Source organism: Corylus avellana, chromosome 1, assembly GCF_965113065.1.
Source record: "Corylus avellana chromosome 1, dhCorAvel1.hap1.2, whole genome shotgun sequence".
Taxonomy (NCBI): Eukaryota; Viridiplantae; Streptophyta; class Magnoliopsida; order Fagales; family Betulaceae; genus Corylus; species Corylus avellana.
Window position 1 is genome coordinate 21206316 of NC_142490.1, and position 17845 is coordinate 21224160.

Here is a 17845-nt window from a genome sequence, read left to right on the forward strand (position 1 = left end):
CTTTCCACTAGCCTTTTCATAGTGAGCTGTGAAAGTGTGAATGCCTTTCTGGGATTTCTCTTGAAAAGCAAAGCATCTTATCTTGATATTTCAATTAGTATTACCACACGTTTATAGTTTGGATTTTCTAGTGAGGAATTCATTGTTGAGTGTAAACAATCCTAACTATTGGTCAGCAACTACGTCAGTCAACAGAGGATTTTGATCATTTTGTTTTTGCTCAAATGCTATATGACTCATAGTCCAAAACCCTTTTCAATTTCCAAGATTAGCTGCATTACTCACCAATAATCCAATGTTTAGTACTTTGACAGCTTGCAATTAGAAGACTTTCAAAGAAAGCGGCTAATTAGGCATTATGCGAAAAAGCCCTTATTCTTCAAACGGACAAGTGAGTCACCAATTTTACGCCAGATCTTTCTGACAAGAGGGTATATTACGATCTTAAGGGTTAAAAGTTTAATCAAATTAGTATTAAATAGTTTTAGAGTTTTTTTTGGGTAAATGGTTTGGCCCTTAACACTTGATATCAAAGCATCACGTTTCGAGTTCGAAACAACCTATAAGTTGGATTAAAATGTCCTGATATTATGTATGTACATAATTATTGAATATTGATAGTTGAGTGAATAATGGAATGTTATAATCTTAAGGGTTAAAGGTTTAACTAAATCAATATCCCAGAGTCTTAAGACTTTTGAATCAATAGCAGGGTATATGTCCACATGTGAACATGAAATATGCAAGGAAGATACCTCGACATTTCATGAGTGGAAATGTCCCACCTGATTTGAACAATTTGGTGATGAATATTTTTTTTGCAACTTTTTGATTGATGATCGAAAGTAAAATGAAGTTGGTAACTCAAAGGTATGAGAGTCTAAGAGGGATTGGACTATTAAGAGTAAGAGTAATGCTACTCTTTATACTAATTTATCACACATATTTTAAGTGATTTTTCATGTCAACCAAACAATCACTTAAAAAAAAAAAAATGTTAACCATTTAGAACATGTCACATCAGTCGATGTGAAATAAGTACGATAAATAAGTATAGAGTAACATTACCATAGGAGTAATGTTATTTATCACAAATATTTCATTGCGACTAATGTGACATATTTTAAGTGATTTTTCATGTCAGTCACCTAATGACTTGTATAACATCATTCAAGAGTGAAACAAGTGTAAGCTGCTCTCTGGTCTAGAGAGAAAGAGAGGCCCCCCCTTCTCTCTAGGAAGTAGAAGCTTTCCCTCCTCTTTGTGAGATTCTTCATCACCTACTGCGAGTGTCCTATGAGAGAAGTGATTGATCATTTTTCCTCCCTTCTCCCCTTCTTCATTTTCTTTATGAGTCTTCTCTCCATGTTTTTACCCTTTTTTTCCCCCTCTTCCTCCCTAAATCGCATCAGTCCCTCCACCATTGCCTCGCGTGTCGCCTCCTCCAGTCTCCACTCACTACCTCAGCGCCGCTCCCTCTAGGTGGTTTGCACATAGGTCAAACAAGGAGCCTAGATCATGGTCCTTCCAAGCCAAATTTGTCCTCCTTTGTCAATCTTGCCCACCCACACGCTTCACCATTGTCTTCTTTGGCCTCGTAACTTTTCTTAGTCGTCCTCCGCACTGGTTTACGTACACCACGCGCCGAAGTGTGGATCTCATGCATTCGCTAGTGCTCCCATCGTGTCTCCTCATCGCCGCCTTCCTTCGCTTTGGATGTTGTGTTTTTGCTGTTTTCTTTGTATCTTTGTTATTATTTGATATATTCGTGCCTTGGGGGTCAAGTAGAAATTAATTAGGAGTAAATCTCCATTTATTTTTTGCCTTTATTTTCTAGTCTAATAAGGATTATATTTTTCAAGTCCAATAAGGAGAGTAAATCTCCAAGTCATAGGTCGATTCTAATTCTATACAAATCATGGTCCAATATGGAAAGGACTTAGTATGGAATAAAATGAATCCTGGTCCTAGTCAAACTAGGTCTTCTATTTTGGTATGCAACTATTCTTCTATTTAAAGGCTATCAATAAACAACTATGTGTTGAATATTGTTTTTAAATATAGTTTACTGTATTTTGGAGGTCAAAGCTCTCTTGAAGTAGTCATTGGAAGTTACGACTCCCTCAAATGAGCGGATCTATTCCTTTATATGTTTTGTTACTAGTTGATTCACATCATTATTGTGGAGACTTTTGTAACTGGAGTTTATTTCTCCTTGTCAATGGATCTTGACCGTTGCTTGGCATTGTTTCCCCTCAATACCTTCTTTACGGTGGTTATTGCAATTTTCAAGAGGGGGTTCGAGAATGGTTGAAGAACCTTTCAAGGTCCGTGCCCCTTTGCCTATTGTTATCTCTGAGATCCCTTAAAATTTCCTTTAAATTTGAGATTTTTAAATTCATAAATTTTAGCCGTCCATCTTATCTAAGTATCTAAAACAAGCCATGTTTTAGCATTTAATGAAAAAATTTAATGAGGAAGCTACCCTCAAGGAATTTAATAAACCATATTTTCTTATTAAATGCTGAAACATGGCTTATTTTAAACGTTTAGATGAGATGAACGACTGAAATTTATAAATTTGAGAATCTCAAATTTTTTTAAAAAAATCTAGGGAATCTCAATTCATGCAATCCCTACAAAAGACCAAGTCATTTATGGTCTCTCTCGGATCATTTATGAATCTATGATCTATTTTCCGTTTCTTTTTTTGGCATTATCTTTTCTATTTGGGTATGATGTTTTATTTCATTGGTCCCTCGTAATCATTTTTCCCATTATGCGTAGAAAATAGGAAAAAGAAAAGAAAGAAAGAAAAAAAAGAGGGACATAAGTGTTATAAGACAAGAGATTAGAAAAAAAAAAAGAGTCTTATAAGACAAGAGGAAAGAGAAACTGCATTAATGTTTGTTCTCACCGAAAGATTGATATGTATGGCTTTTGATTTTCCTTTCTTTTTTGTTTTCCGAATATTGTTCATTGCCCTCGGTCATTTCTTGGAAAAGCAAGAAAATCCAAAACGAATCACATCTTGGGTAGACAACAAATCCAACAAGTTTTGCATTTTCCAAAGTCAAGCTCGCTCTCTCTCTCTCTCTCTCTCACACACATACACACTATGAGGAACAAGAAATGCTAAGTGTTTTCTTAGTGTTTTTTTTGCTGTTTTTTTGTCTTAGGTATATATTATTTAAAAACAAAAAAAAAATTGACAGTTATTTCTCTCTCATGATTTTTAGAAACAACACGAAAAGAACACTAAGAGAACTACTTAGTGTTTCTCCTTAGACACTCGTATTGTCTTTTAAACGTTTTAGGCAAATTCCTTGTATCCATTATTTTCTCAGCAAGCTTTAATGTCAAAGTAAGATTATGGGTCATCTTACTTATCAATGTCTTCCTTGAAAGTTTACCTTGAAAAGCTTATTCAAAGCTAGAATCGAAGCAAACCCTTTTCTAGAATCTTAGTGAACTGAAGAATGAGACCCTAAACTTTTGAATTCTAATCAAGTTGACTGTCCCCAGTGGTCTTGACTACAGTCTGCTTTATTATAAAAAGAAGCTTAATTTACATGTATGTTTTGGCATGGTTGAGTGACTGACTGAGTCAACTCGTCCGGTTGTGGATTTGTGACACGTTGCTGACTCCATGAATGGCTAATATTAAACAAAGGATTCGGTGGAAAAAAAAAGGGGGGGTCTTTTCTAAGTTTTCTTCCTCTCTATCTTCTTGTTTACTGGTTAGAAAATTCAAATTACCCTAATAATAGTAAAAAAAGTCGAATATGGAATTAATAGTTGTTGGACTTGGAATCAGTCAAACAAATTCTTGACCTTCTGAAAGAATCAAACCAGAAGAAGACCTTTCACATTAATGTTCTAGCTAGCTTGAACATGACTAGATGGGGTTACATACATGTGTTTTGGTCATTAAATATGCAACTATATGATCGACACAATTATTGTATCATGTTTTTTTTTATAAGGCTGGAAATATTGACCTATTTGGAACATTCCAAGTGGAGTAGATGGTGAATAGTGTCTGGTTCTTGCTGACTTTCGCTTTCTAGTCAATTGAAAAAAATAGTGTTATGAGGAAAAAAATAAAAAAACAATATTGACTAAGTTGTTCATAAATGTTCGGTGATGTGGATTGGTGATATGCCAGCCTAGATGTTTGTACAAACAAATTTTTTTTTTTTTTTTTTTTTTGGCCACTAAAATAGAGATTGATTTAGAGTAGATTAAAGTTATGGTAGTGAAATGGGTCACTCATTTATTCATTGGATTGGAATCTCTTCAAATTTTCTGCTCAAATTCTATTGCTCGAAGCACTCGGGCCCCCGGCCCCCGCACTCGGGTCCCCCCTGCCCCCGCCCTCCTCTCTTATTCTTTGTCTGAATTTGTGGAATTCAAGTAGGGAATAAAATCCCCATCCTTTTCCAACCAAAAGATTGCTACTCAATTCCATTTTCCACATGGACCACATTATTCATCAATATGCATCTAAGAAAGAAAAAAGAAAGTGAAAGGAAAATAGTGGAATTTAAGTTTCATTTTAGCATTTTTGCAATTTTCTTTCCTCTCTACATATTTGCTACAATTCAAACAGACCCTAATTGAGTTCTCAAACCCCATATAGACTAGCAATTTGGTCACCAACATAATTCCCTATACTCCCCATTAATTTGGCAATTCTAACTTCGATAAAAGAAAGAAAAAAAAATTAATGTTAGATTAACATTTGATGATGCAATTGATTGCATGATTAGACTCGAGCAACAAACACCTGTAAAGAGTAAAAATATTGGTGGTAGTCGGGTTTGCCAGCAAGAGAATGGTCTAATGCTTATGTTAACAAGGGTAAATAATTTGTTACTCTAAAGAAGTGTAACATCCCACCCCAATGACACATAATATTGTCCGCTTTTGGCTCCCCTCGAACCAGACTTCCCAAGAAGTCACCCATCCTGATACTATTACAGCAGAAGCATGCTTAACTGCGGAGTTCTGATGGGATCATGATCATCACGGCTTTAAAACGCGTTGTTGTCATTAAGGGTGCAATATACATTTAAGCACATCCTTATCTCCATACCCAGGCGATGTGGGACGTCACAATCACCCCTTCTTAGGGCCCAAAGTCCTCGCTGGCGACCCTCATGGGATTAGCCCATTCTTGGCGTCCGCCCCAGCGAGCGCCCGCTAGCAACCTTTATGGGCTTATGCATGCTCCTCCCATCTCAAGCAGGGCAATGACTCTGATACCAAATTGTAACATCCCACCCCAATGACACATAATATTGTCCACTTTTGGCTCCCCTCGAACCAGACTGCCTAGGAGGTCACCCATCCTGGTACTACTTCAGCAGAAGCACGCTTAACTGTGGAGTTCTGATGGGATCATGATCATCACGGCTTTAAAACGCGTTGTTGTCATTAAGGGTGTAGTATACATTTAAGTACATGCTCATCTCCATACCCAGGCGATGTGGGACGTCACATGAAGAGAGCTAGAGTATTTGTGGGGAAGTGTAATCGTACCTGTAATGGTTGCATGCCCTCTTTTTATGTGGAGTGTCTACTAACGGGATATGGCCTTGGCCAAATGCTGTCCGTTGATAGGGTATGACCTTGATCAGGTATTGTCCCCAACTTGCGCCCACTAAGTGGATACTACCTCAGCCAAGCGTTGTCTTCTTATGAGATAGGGCCTTGGCCTTGGCCAGGCGTGGCACATAATTATGGTTTATGTAGGAGTGGGTAGATTAATCATTTATCGCCTACCAACCGCCACCGAACTGTTACCGACCGACAACCGACTTTTGGCGATTGGTAGGCGGAATAAAACTACTGTTTTGACATCGATTTAGTTTGGTAGGCGGTAGAAATTTTCTTTTGTCGGTTAACTGACAATTAACCGAATGAATTGATTTTTCAAGTAAATTTTGAATTTTATCTAGTAGGTTTCCTTATTGTGTTCGGCCAGTTGATTTGTGATTGTCCTTTTGGTCCATGTTCCATGAATTTACTTTTTCTTTTCATTTATAAAGCATATGATTTACTGATTCTATAGTTACAAGGAAGTTGATACCTCTTAACATAAAAAGTTAAAAACTTGTAACTGACTTGACCGACCACCTATTAATTGACTAACCAATTAATCGAAAAAGTCAAAAGTATTCATTGTGGGTATTAAGTTAGTTAATTAACTGACTTAATCGACTTTTACAAATCGGTAGGCGAAAATATCTCTACTAACACCAACCGAACCGATACCCACCCCTCAGGTTATGCTCGTAATATGATGTTGTGCTGAATTCTATGCTTCTTATTAGTTTTGACGAAATCAAGAGTCTTTATTTTCTATGCCTCCCTTCCAATATTCATTATACACCTATTGTACTGGTACGTTTGCTTTCACGGTCTAAGCATGCGTGTAACATTTTGTTTTGAATAATTGGTACAAAATAGTTAATTCCTATTTGTGCGCACACTTGTAATAATGAATGTGTTATATTAATTTCAAACATATACGTATGTTTACCAAAACTTTACAATAGATGTTCAAATACGGTTTGCTTATTAGCATTGAGAAAAAAGTGTTAATGTCAATAATAGGAGTAAAGTGAGAAAGGTTAGGAGGATTTTACTACTTTTTCCCCCCGCGAGTTTGCAATTACTGTGGACAGAAAGTTCAACGCCCTCTCTCGTCAAGCAATAGTAGAATTCTATATAATTATATAATCTTGTATCAATATTCGCATTCGCTTCCAGATATTCTATCTAAATTTTCGTTAGAAAAAAATTGTTAAAAAAAATTGCAAAGATTTAAGCGATGATTATTTTACAAATTCCGTTAAATCTTGATTAACTCCTAAATTTTTGCAAATTTTTTATAATAAAAAAAAGGGTATTTTGGAAATTTTTACATGATTTAATGAAAAAATTTGGGTATTTTTTACAAATTTCGTTAAAACCCAACCAACCCTCGAATCTTTACAAATTATTTATAATGTAAAATGTGGGTATTTTGAAAATTTTTATAAATCTTAATAGATAGGAGACATTGCAAAAAATAAATGTAAGTCATTAGTATTTTAGAGTTAGGATGTATAAATGTAATTTTATAATTTTGGGGAATTGTATGGAAATTTTAGTTAGATATGACAAATGGATAAGCTAAGCCAATGGTTAGACACAAGCCACGACCAACATTCCAAGGCAAAGCATGTCTTAAGCAATGCATTGGCATTGGTTGCATCATAACATCTCTTATTTAGCATTGGGTGTTGGGATCACACAAGCCATGAAGTACTTTTCTTTCATTCCTTTTTCTATGTTGGAAAGAGATTCGAATCTCCAATAATTTTGCTGTTTGTATTGTGACTGAGCAGACAATAGACTGTCTGAAACTTGCTCAGAGGAGAGATAAACTCCCATAGAAACTTTTATATTTACTATTCAAATTATTAGAACTTTTTATATTTACTATTTAAATTGTTAGAACTTCTGTAGCACTTATCTGACCAAGCCGTAGGCGAAATGTCTAAAACTTGCTCAAACATATAAACTCTTGTAAAAACTCTATCACATTTACTAATTCAAATAATTATCATCGTTGAAAGGATTAGGCAAATGACACTAGTGACGTTGGTAGGATGTGACGGGAGAAGAAGGGGTATCATTATTTAGGCCTTAAATCAGGGGTTAATTGGTACTTTCTCCTCACAAGTCCGCATCACAGAGATTCTTTTTTTCCTAGTGCACACCTAACAAAAAACCTGCCCTCTTCTACATCGACAGGGACTTCCAATACCAATAACAATACCAAACCATACTTTATGTCACATATAATGGACACACACACATGACTAAAAAGGTCAACAAACTCATGCTCTTTTATTTTATTTAATTAATTAATTAATTTTAATTCTAGCTGTACCATTAATTGAAAGTCGTCTCCCTTAAGCAACCGCCCCTTTGCTACCGTATCCCACACCTCCATCAAGTAGGAATATATATCCGCTTTCCGCAGTTGATTTTTGTGTTACTCTTTTAACATCATCCAATCAGGATAAAAGATCTTAGCCTTCTAGATTTAATGTCTTAATCATCTCAAACGATTTGATCAATTTACATATATATATATATATATATATATATATATATATATTATTATGTTATGAATGACGTAGGAGTATGGCTTTTTGTACGTCATGCTTCTTCTTTTTTTTTTTTTCAATTTTCTGTCTTCATGTGGTAGGATTTAAGCCAAGAAAAGTCCTTTTTTATGACTAATTCATCTTTCAAGATCCTAAGTTTTGATAGGTTATTAGATGAAGCAATTAATTATTGATTTTGATGTATTTAATTTGCTGTTATTGTGTTAAGGTTTATTTGGGTTTGTGATTTTAAAACGTAATTTTTAAAAGATGTAGTTAAGCGTTTGGTAAAATCGCAGTCTGGCAGTTAAAATTTTAGTTTCGCGTTCAAAGTCTTACGTTTTTAAAAACGCACGTCATTGATTGCGATTCGAAAACGCAAATTTTTTTACGTTTTCAAATATCAAATTTTTAAAAACGCACTCCTAAACCATACGTTTTCTACAATTTGGTTTAAAAACACATTTTTGTCTGCAAAGTCATAACGTCAAATGCACTCGATTCTTTTCAACATTCACTAGGAATTGATTTTTTTAAATGCTATATTTCTCTCTTTGTTGTTATAATTACAAGAAATGTTATGTGTATTCCGCAACTATTCCACAATGTTAACCTACCATATTAGTTTAGCTTTGTGTGATAAAAATGTGGCGTAAAACATTACTTTATTATTATTTAGTTGTTATATAACATGCATGATGCATCACTACTACTACAACATTATTTTTATTGTTTTACTAGGTTTTTGAAGTTATATGTTGATATTGCACAATCTATGTAATTTTTGTAAGATTCTTTAGATTCGAATCGAATTAGAACGTGTGCTCGTTTTTGTGTCCACGTTTTGTTATGGACACATGTCGGAGTTCACAAACAACTAATCCAAGCTACTTCTACTTTACTTAATTAATAGACCTAAAAGTTTGATGGGTGTCTTTTCATGAAAATCTGACCACGGTTTCAAATAAGGCAGGTCCTCTGTAAGGACAAAAGGTTGGCTAATTTTGTTACTTAACAACTAACAATTGAAGAAGGTAGGTAGATGTCAAACAACAAGTAGATAAAATGCAATTAATGAATAAGTACCAAATAAACCACAAAAAAGGGTTTTATTTTTATTTTTATTTTTTAGAAAAGGGCAATAGGGGGCGGCTAATTGCGACTAATTTACTTGAGCGTAATTATAGTAATACTTTTTTGTTGAAAACTGCTCAGGAGGGACTTAGACGACAGAAATCGCAGACGCTCCCTTAAAATCAATTGAGTCATAGCTGGACCCAGCCCAATCAGGATATCAGTGGTTCTTAATGCTGTTGAATTGTTCAATTAGTTACCAAAATCATATTGATAATTGAAATAAAAGATGCATGAGAATCATGTTATGCAAATAATTAGCCACAAATTACGGCATGGCACAGAAGTCTGTAAAATATTCAAGTGCAACTTTTTAATAATTTAAATTTTAAACCATTGCTTCTTGATGATGACCAAAACAGCAATCACTTTTATTCAACTAATCAATAGGGATTAGGGGACGATTATATTATATTAACATTCCAGGAGTTTTTTCTTCCTCAGCCTTGGCATATGAACGCCAAATAGTTTTGACTGCTCCAATGACAAACATAAGGCTGTTGACAACACAAAAAGTAACCTTTTTCCCTTTGATTCTTTCAAGCTAGTCTATTTTTGACCAAATCTCATAATTGAGTTGGTTTGTCATAATTTAATTTAAAAAAAATTATGTTTAATGAGTGCCGGTGTAGGCAGTCTACATTTTTGTGACTGATGTGGTAAGTGTCACGTGGTTTAAAGTGGTATTAGAGTGTTATAAAAATAAAAAATAAATAAAAATAAATAAAAAAATTGGTATCAGATCTAACGAGTAATTCTAATTTCAAACCTTATCTCCGTTATTCACCTCCCATTCAATAAATATTTCACGTGTTGGGCTTCACCTATTAAAAAGTAGGACAAGTGCTAAAATATTGACTAAATGATTAAATTTACCAATTCTTGTTAGCTTAAACTTTTAGGTTAACTGGTCGCATCGACTGACACATCAACTTGTAAATATGGAAAGAAAATGTGGACCGCAGTTAGTAAAAACTTGTAGTACCCATAACATTTTTCTTATTTTGAACCACAAATCTACAATATATATATATATATATATATATATATATATATATATATATATATATAACTTAATTTTGAATTAATTTTTCCTTGTATGTAATGTTAATTTGTTTCCTTTCCATATCATTGATCCTTGCCTAGCTACCAAAAACTCCCTATACTTGCTTGCCAAGAAGAAGAGGCTCATTCATGTGTTAATTTTGATGGTGAAATTTGGCTATCAACCAGCTAACAATATTTAATAGCTTTGTAATGTAAACTTTCGTTTATTATATATATATATATATATATATATATATATGTTTGGAGAGCTATCAGCCTTCCCGTCGTGGTAGGGGTCGTTGTGCTCATGAATGGACCCTTCTAGTCAACATCGGTGTGGCCATTACCAATAAGACAATGCTTATGGGGCCCTATATATAATAACTAATGGCGGTATTAGGACTTGGATTCAACCAAAAACTCCACACACACATATATTATAGAGAGAAAGAAGGGGGAGGGGCAGAACTAGAATTTTAGGAGGGGTAGAACTAAAAAAATAAAATTGTTGGGGTTAAAAATTAAGTTTGGGGGTTCATTTCATAAAAATACTTAAAAAGAATAATTTTTCAAAATTTTGTGATTTTTTTTATTTTTTTTTTATTTTTTTATTTTTAATTTCGAGAAGGCCGAAAACCCCCAAAGCTGGGGGTGATTCCGGCGTAAGATCATTTTTTTTTTTTTTTTGGATTATATCGACATTATATTTGTAAAAACTCAAGTAAATAAATAAATTGATCATTTTCTATCTGATTAAAAATTTAAAATTATTAATGATTTAATATGGTATTAAAGCAGAGATTTTGACTTTGAACCATAATGTACGTATTGAAATCTCACTTGTTGATATGATATGATTTATTAGGACATGGACATCGATGTTAATGTTATGCATGTCACTTAAAGTGGCACTTCACTATAGAAAATTACAAATAAAAAAGTAGATGACACTTATCTTGAATCCCTTAGACTTTATTTTATTTAATATATATTCATCATTATCCTAAGCTTGGAATTATTTGTGGTGGATCGAGATCTAATGAGAACTCTCTACTTAGTCCTTAATTTTAATTTTTTTTTTCATCTCTTTTGTATTAATCTTAAATTGTAACCACAATTCTCTGTAAAATAATAAGTTTCAAGCAATTTGAGAAAATGAAAATACTCATAATATAAGTTCAAGTTTCAGCAACACACCTATGCTAATTTGTGAGGACCACATAAATTAAATGTGTATACCTTTATTTCTCCATTTTTTTTCTTATCTAGCAACTTGTACATGCATGTCTCCCCATGAGTATACAAAATTACATGTCGAAAAAGATTGCTTTAACTCCTCATGGTACAATAATCTCCTTTTACTATAAATATAGAGAGAACTTTTTTTTTTTTGGTAGGAAACAAACACAACATAACAAAGCTTAGCGGGTAGGGATCCTTTCCGTTGTCGACTAGAATATTGAAGAGGCCTAGAGATTAGAATACATAGAGTTTGGAGGTGACCCATTTTGTCGTAAATTGAGCACAACTCCCGCGTTTGAGATGATTGGCGAAATCTAATATAACTTTTTTTAAAAAAAATGTATTAAAAAGTTCTAATAAATTTTTAGAACATATATTACACTTTTTTTTTTTTTTTTTTTTTTTTTTGCAGCAAGAAAAATGAAAGAATTTGAAGAAACATGTGTATCATGCATTTCTTATGGAACCCTACCCTAGTGGGGTACTAGGTAAGTGGTGCTTACAAATGTGGTAGTTAGACATTAGATGCGTATGTCTTCCACTTTCCTATATTTTCCTAAATATTGAACAACCTGTGTCCTTGTGAATACACGTACATATTAATGTCAAAAAAGATTGCTCGACTCCCAATATGTGGCAGTCAAATCTCTTCTTAATCTCTATAAACCTATAAACAAAAGGAAAATGAAACAAAATAGATAGAAGGAAAAATATCTCATTATTCCTTGTTGATTTTACCCAAGAAAAGAGAAAATTTTAGCATTAATTATTAATTAGGAAAGTGTTAATAAGTTTCTAGAACATATACTTATCTCTTGATTTTCGCACAAGACAAAGATAAAATAAAAAATCTCAGTTTGATTTAATTTCCAAGAATAATCATCAAAATGGTATTATTTTCTTCCTATATAACTTGAAAATTTGAAAATTTTGAACTTCAACTAATAATGTGAAAAATTTATTATCACTTGTCAATTAGTATTATTATTCTTATTTTAATGAGCAAATTATAGAATAAGAGAGAAACTATACTAGCTAACCCTTTAAAACTATCACCTAATTTACAATATCTTTCTCCAACTTACAATATCTAATAAATTATAGCAAAAAAAATACAATGTTAAAAAATCATATATACAATCAGAAAATTCTTACAATCAACTACTATCTATGACTTTAGCTTTCGCTAACCCATGTACAATTTGATTAAGAAACAGATCTACTTCGGGCAGACTAGATCTAAGACATGAGTAGCCCAAATTTTCAATTTTTATTGTATGACCGTAAGAGATAATCATTCATACCGATCTACTCCTCCTCAACCTAAAAGGTCAGAAAAAACAACTAACGTCCTTGACCCAAAGACCAAGACAAAAATAACAAAAAATCAAAACTTAAAACTTAAAAAACAAAATCCTCAGTACAAGCTACAGTGGAGGAGCATGATATTGTAGATATTATCGAAAAAATACACTTTAGTTAATGAAGATGAGTAGATCTGAGTTTGAAAAACTAGATTTAGATGTACAAATTAGGTAAAAAAACGAAACGGCCAAAAATAAAGTTGAAAAGAGAAACAGCTGAGTTTTCTCGTCGTTGGTTTTTCTTTCTTCACGTGGTTATGAAGTGATAAATTAATCAAATATAATGAAAAAGTTAAAAGTTAAAAAAGAAATTACAAATTACGTATGAATTGGTGTGGTAATTTAGAAGTAGTCGTGACAATGAATGGGAGAGACGGTGCCGTTAAGTTGGATCCTCAATCCGTCGGCAATCTTTTCATGTAGGAAAAGCCGCAGAGCGTCTCCCACGTGCCCGGTCGTGAGTCGGCTACGGTCAAATGCCGGTGGCCTCATGGGACACGTGTAAGCGACATATCCTCGAAATCTAATAGTTAAAAAGTTTGAATCATTGACCACCCACACTCATCATCGCTCACAAAAGGCCAATCCCGTGACTGACTGAACCCGGTTCCCCTAGTCTTCGCTGACTTTTATCCAACTCTCTCTCTCTCTCACGCTCCTCCCACTCTCCGTGTCCCTCACGCTCCTCCCTTTGTCCATGCCCCTGCCCATGTGCTTTGACATTTTCAAACCTATATTTTCACCCTAATAGCAAATATTCTTTCTTCTAAGGTGTCTGGTTTATATATATATATATATATATAAAACATATTTAGTATAGTTTGATCTCTTAAATTTAATTTTATATATATAAAATTTAAGAGATCAAACTATACTAAATATGTTTTTTTTTTTTTTTTTTTTTTTTTTTATAAATTAAAAAGGTTGGAGGGGGCGACTAATTATGCCTATTCTACCCGGACGTGACTATATTAGCATCAACTCGCGGGGGACTGCTCAGGAAGAACCTAAACGGCGAAAACCGCAGGCACACCCTCAAGATCAACCGAACCATAGCTTAACCGTCCGCCCCACCAGGGCATCAATGGGATGTATTTTGTATTTTGACGTAAACCCTTAATACACTAAATATGTTTATTAATGTATTTTGACTTTTGAGGGATGGTTTTTTATTTTTGATTTGAGAAAGTGTTCGGATGTAATATAAATGTGAAAACAATTTTTAAGTTTCGAGAAGTGTTTCAAGTTATTTGTTAAAGTTTTTGACTAGAGAATAAAAACAAAATGGTTTGTTTTTAAGGGATTGCGGTTAATAAAATAACGAAACCCTAATTTTGTTTTTTGTTTTATATAATAGATGATTTAAATAAATAAAAGTTGGGTTTGAAACAATGTGAAAGCCATATATTATACACTAATCTTTCTACTATAGATCATCAAGTAAAAGTATGTGACATATAGTGGTCCATTTGTTTAGCATTATCAGTAAGATGTATTGTACCTAATGAGTTTCATCTCTAAAGAAGTGAGAGAATTAATTAATGAAATTTAAATTGAAGGAAAAGAATCTTAATCATTAGACTAGAGGTCTAGCTATTGTCTTATTCTCTTTTATTTATTTATTACTCAAAGAATAAAGCAAAAATCTATTTAATTTGTATTTGAAGGCCAATGTATTAAGTAATTAAACAAGACTTTGTTTTTAGTATTAATTAATATATATGGATGAGATTATATATAAGCATGGACCGGGAAATGTTTCCATCTGAGAGGGCACTTTTTGGTCTTCCCATTGGAAGGTGTTTTGTCAACCTCCTTTATAAAGTGATGATAAAAAGTCTCATTCAAACATGAAGACTCCCTCTCCCTCCTTCTCTCTCTCTATATATAAATCTCATCAAATTACATTTAACAGAGATAAGAACAGACTAGCAACCCTTTAGAACAAATTAAGCAGATATTTTTTTTCAATCTTCTTCCTCCATGTCTGATGAACATAGAGATCATCATGTTTACTACCATGATCTTTTCCATGATAATCAAAAGCCTGCTTCCAATAATATTGCTGGTTCATCAGCATACAATTTGCAGGGATTTGATCCCTCTTCCTACATAAGCTTCACTGAGAGCTTGCAAGCACCCATGGACTACAACTCATTGGCAAGTGCCTTCGGCTTGTCGCCGCCTTCGTCAGAAGTATTTTCTTCTATAGAAAGCAACCCGAATTATAAGCCGACGACGGCGGAAGTTGCAGATTTAGGTGGCGGTGGTGGTGGAGGTGGTGGTGGTAGTGATATTCCGGTGGTGAGTACTCCCAACTCTTCCATCTCTTCCTCTTCAACTGAGATTGGCGCAGAGGAAGATTCCGGCAAGAGTAAGAAAGATAGGCTGTCAAAAGAAGTAGAAGATGGAGGGGAAAGCTCTAAGAAAGTGTAAGTTTTGATGAATTCTTCTATGTAGGTTAACTTTTTTGACGATTTTTTTTCTTTTTTTGTGTGTGTGTGGGTGCAATTGATATATATTGATGCATGGTTCAATCAACAGGGGGAAAGGAAAGAAGAAAGGAGAGAAAAAGCTAAGGGAGCCACGGTTTGCCTTCATGACCAAGAGTGAGGTTGATCATTTGGAAGATGGATATAGATGGAGAAAATATGGACAGAAGGCTGTCAAAAACAGCCCTTATCCAAGGTATGTTTCTCATTTCTTGCACGCAAACAAGAGCACCCACAGAAAGAAAAATAAATAAAAATAAAATAAAAAAATCTCCTTTGATTTGTTCAAACCCCGTACATGTGTTCATACATACAACCTTTTTTTTTTTTGGAATTTTCATACATACAATTTGGTTGATCTGCTTGTCCTCTTGTGTTAATTAAATCCTTGTGCCCCCCTTGTAATTTCCCAAAAAATCAAAATCAAAATAAAAAAAAGACCTGGAAAAAGAAGAGAAAAACTTGAAATTATATGTACTACTAAGATGATGTTTGGCCCGGCTGTGTCCTCTTAAGATTCCCCTCAAGTGGTGTATTTTGCACCCACGTAACTAAGGCAGGAAACGAAACCCTAACCCCACATTTTTCTTCTCTCTTCTGCATTTTTTGGGTATCCTCTCCGACGCCACCCGTCTTTTCCGTCATCTAGTAGCTTGATATATATCATACTAAGAATAAGGTTATTTATTGAATCACACTTAAATGGTTATATATACATGGCAATAATATAGATATACACACAAATTACCAATGTGAGATTTTTTTTTTTTTTTTGGGTGTGTGTGGCAACCAAAAGGATCGGAGCATGATGATCATAACTCTGATATATAGCTCTCCACCATTCTTTCCGACATCTTTTCTGGTGCCACTAGTCTTTTTGGCGATCTAATAGCTCTGATATCATGTCGAGAATAACATTATGTATAAGGCTATAAGCTATATATATATATATATATATATATATATATATATACAAGCAAATAATTAATATAGGCACATAATTTTATTTTTTTCATCTTTTGGGGCAACCAAAAGGAGCAAGAATTAAGATCATATATTATAAGTACTCTCTTTCTTGATCTCCAAGAATCTGATCCGACAAATACTTTTATTTGTGTTTTTTTTTTCAAAACCAGGAGCTATTATCGATGCACCACACAGAAGTGCGGCGTGAAAAAACGCGTAGAGCGATCATTCCAAGATCCATCGGTTGTGATTACAACGTACGAAGGTCAACACAACCACCCAGTTCCCGCAACGCTGAGAGGAAATGCGGCAGGAATTTTCCCACCTTCCATGTTCACACCGCCGACAGGTGGAGCGACGCCGTTTCCTCATCATCAAGACCTCTTCCAAATGATGAACAGCCAAGGTGGCAGTGCAGGATCCAACATGTATTCGCAGCAGAACCAGCAATATCATCACCATCATCATCATCAACTTCCTGACTATGGACTTTTACAAGACATAATTCCTGCTATGTTCTTTAAACAAGAGCCATGAGATAGAATCCATCCATCTCTCATTGTATATACAGTTACTATCTTCCTGACTTAATTCCTAGATCGAAATAACATCATATTTTTCTTCGCTTCTTGTTCTTTGGAAGTGAATTGAAGTACTTGAAATCTTTAGTTTGAAGGTAATTAATCTGCTTGAATCTCCACCATCGATGGGAAATGAAATGTGTGGAAGCAGATGAGGTTTGGTAGTGTAGTTAAGTAGTGGTTTTAGAAGAAAGAGACTTGCTTGTACTACCTATATATATTTATATATATTTTCAGTCCAATCAGAGCTTGTATCCTTTGAATGGTATATAAGGTTTGACCCGTTAAATTAAACGGGTTAAATTATGGTTAATTTATACAGTTTGATACGTATTTATACTTCAACACAGTTTGCCACATTAATTTGTACGTCTTGGCACGTTTAACACTGCAGATCAAATTATCAACCGTTTTATGTTTTTGACTCGTTTATGTAGTCTTATATCTATATCCATACAACTTGACACGTTGATGTGGCAGAAATGATCAACCCTTTTGTGTATGAATTTTCAAGAGTTGAATTTTTCAAAGGAGATAAGAAGGAGAGAGAGCTTGTTATTTACTAGAAGAAGGGTGGGGTAAGTGGCGGAGCCACGTGAGGCTTTGGGGGGTGCCATTTGTGTTTTGTTTTTTTTGCTGTTTTCCTAAAAAAATTCTTCTCTCCTACTTACAATATATATATATATATATATTATTTTTGATGATTTTGTACTTCTAAGAGACTGTAAAGTGTAGTTTCAGACACTTTTTTTTTTTTGTAGTTCTGTCTTTTTGATATAGTGTCGATATATTACATTTCTAATATATTAATAATGAATTTTTATAGATATTTTTTTGTGATGCATATATTGTGT

The 17845-nt window shown here is 33.9% G+C and overlaps 1 protein-coding gene across 1 annotated transcript; it reads left to right on the forward strand.

The window, feature by feature from the left end:
- The first annotated feature begins 14798 nt into the window (after nucleotides 1–14798).
- Nucleotides 14799–17233, forward strand: LOC132171212 (WRKY transcription factor 71). The gene is made up of 3 exons (XM_059582471.2): nucleotides 14799–15384; nucleotides 15497–15640; nucleotides 16581–17233. Exons 1-3 carry the CDS (start codon nucleotides 14936–14938, stop codon nucleotides 16945–16947), a joined length of 960 nt encoding a protein of 319 aa, XP_059438454.1. The 5' UTR covers nucleotides 14799–14935; the 3' UTR covers nucleotides 16948–17233.
- Nucleotides 17234–17845: the final 612 nt, after the last annotated feature.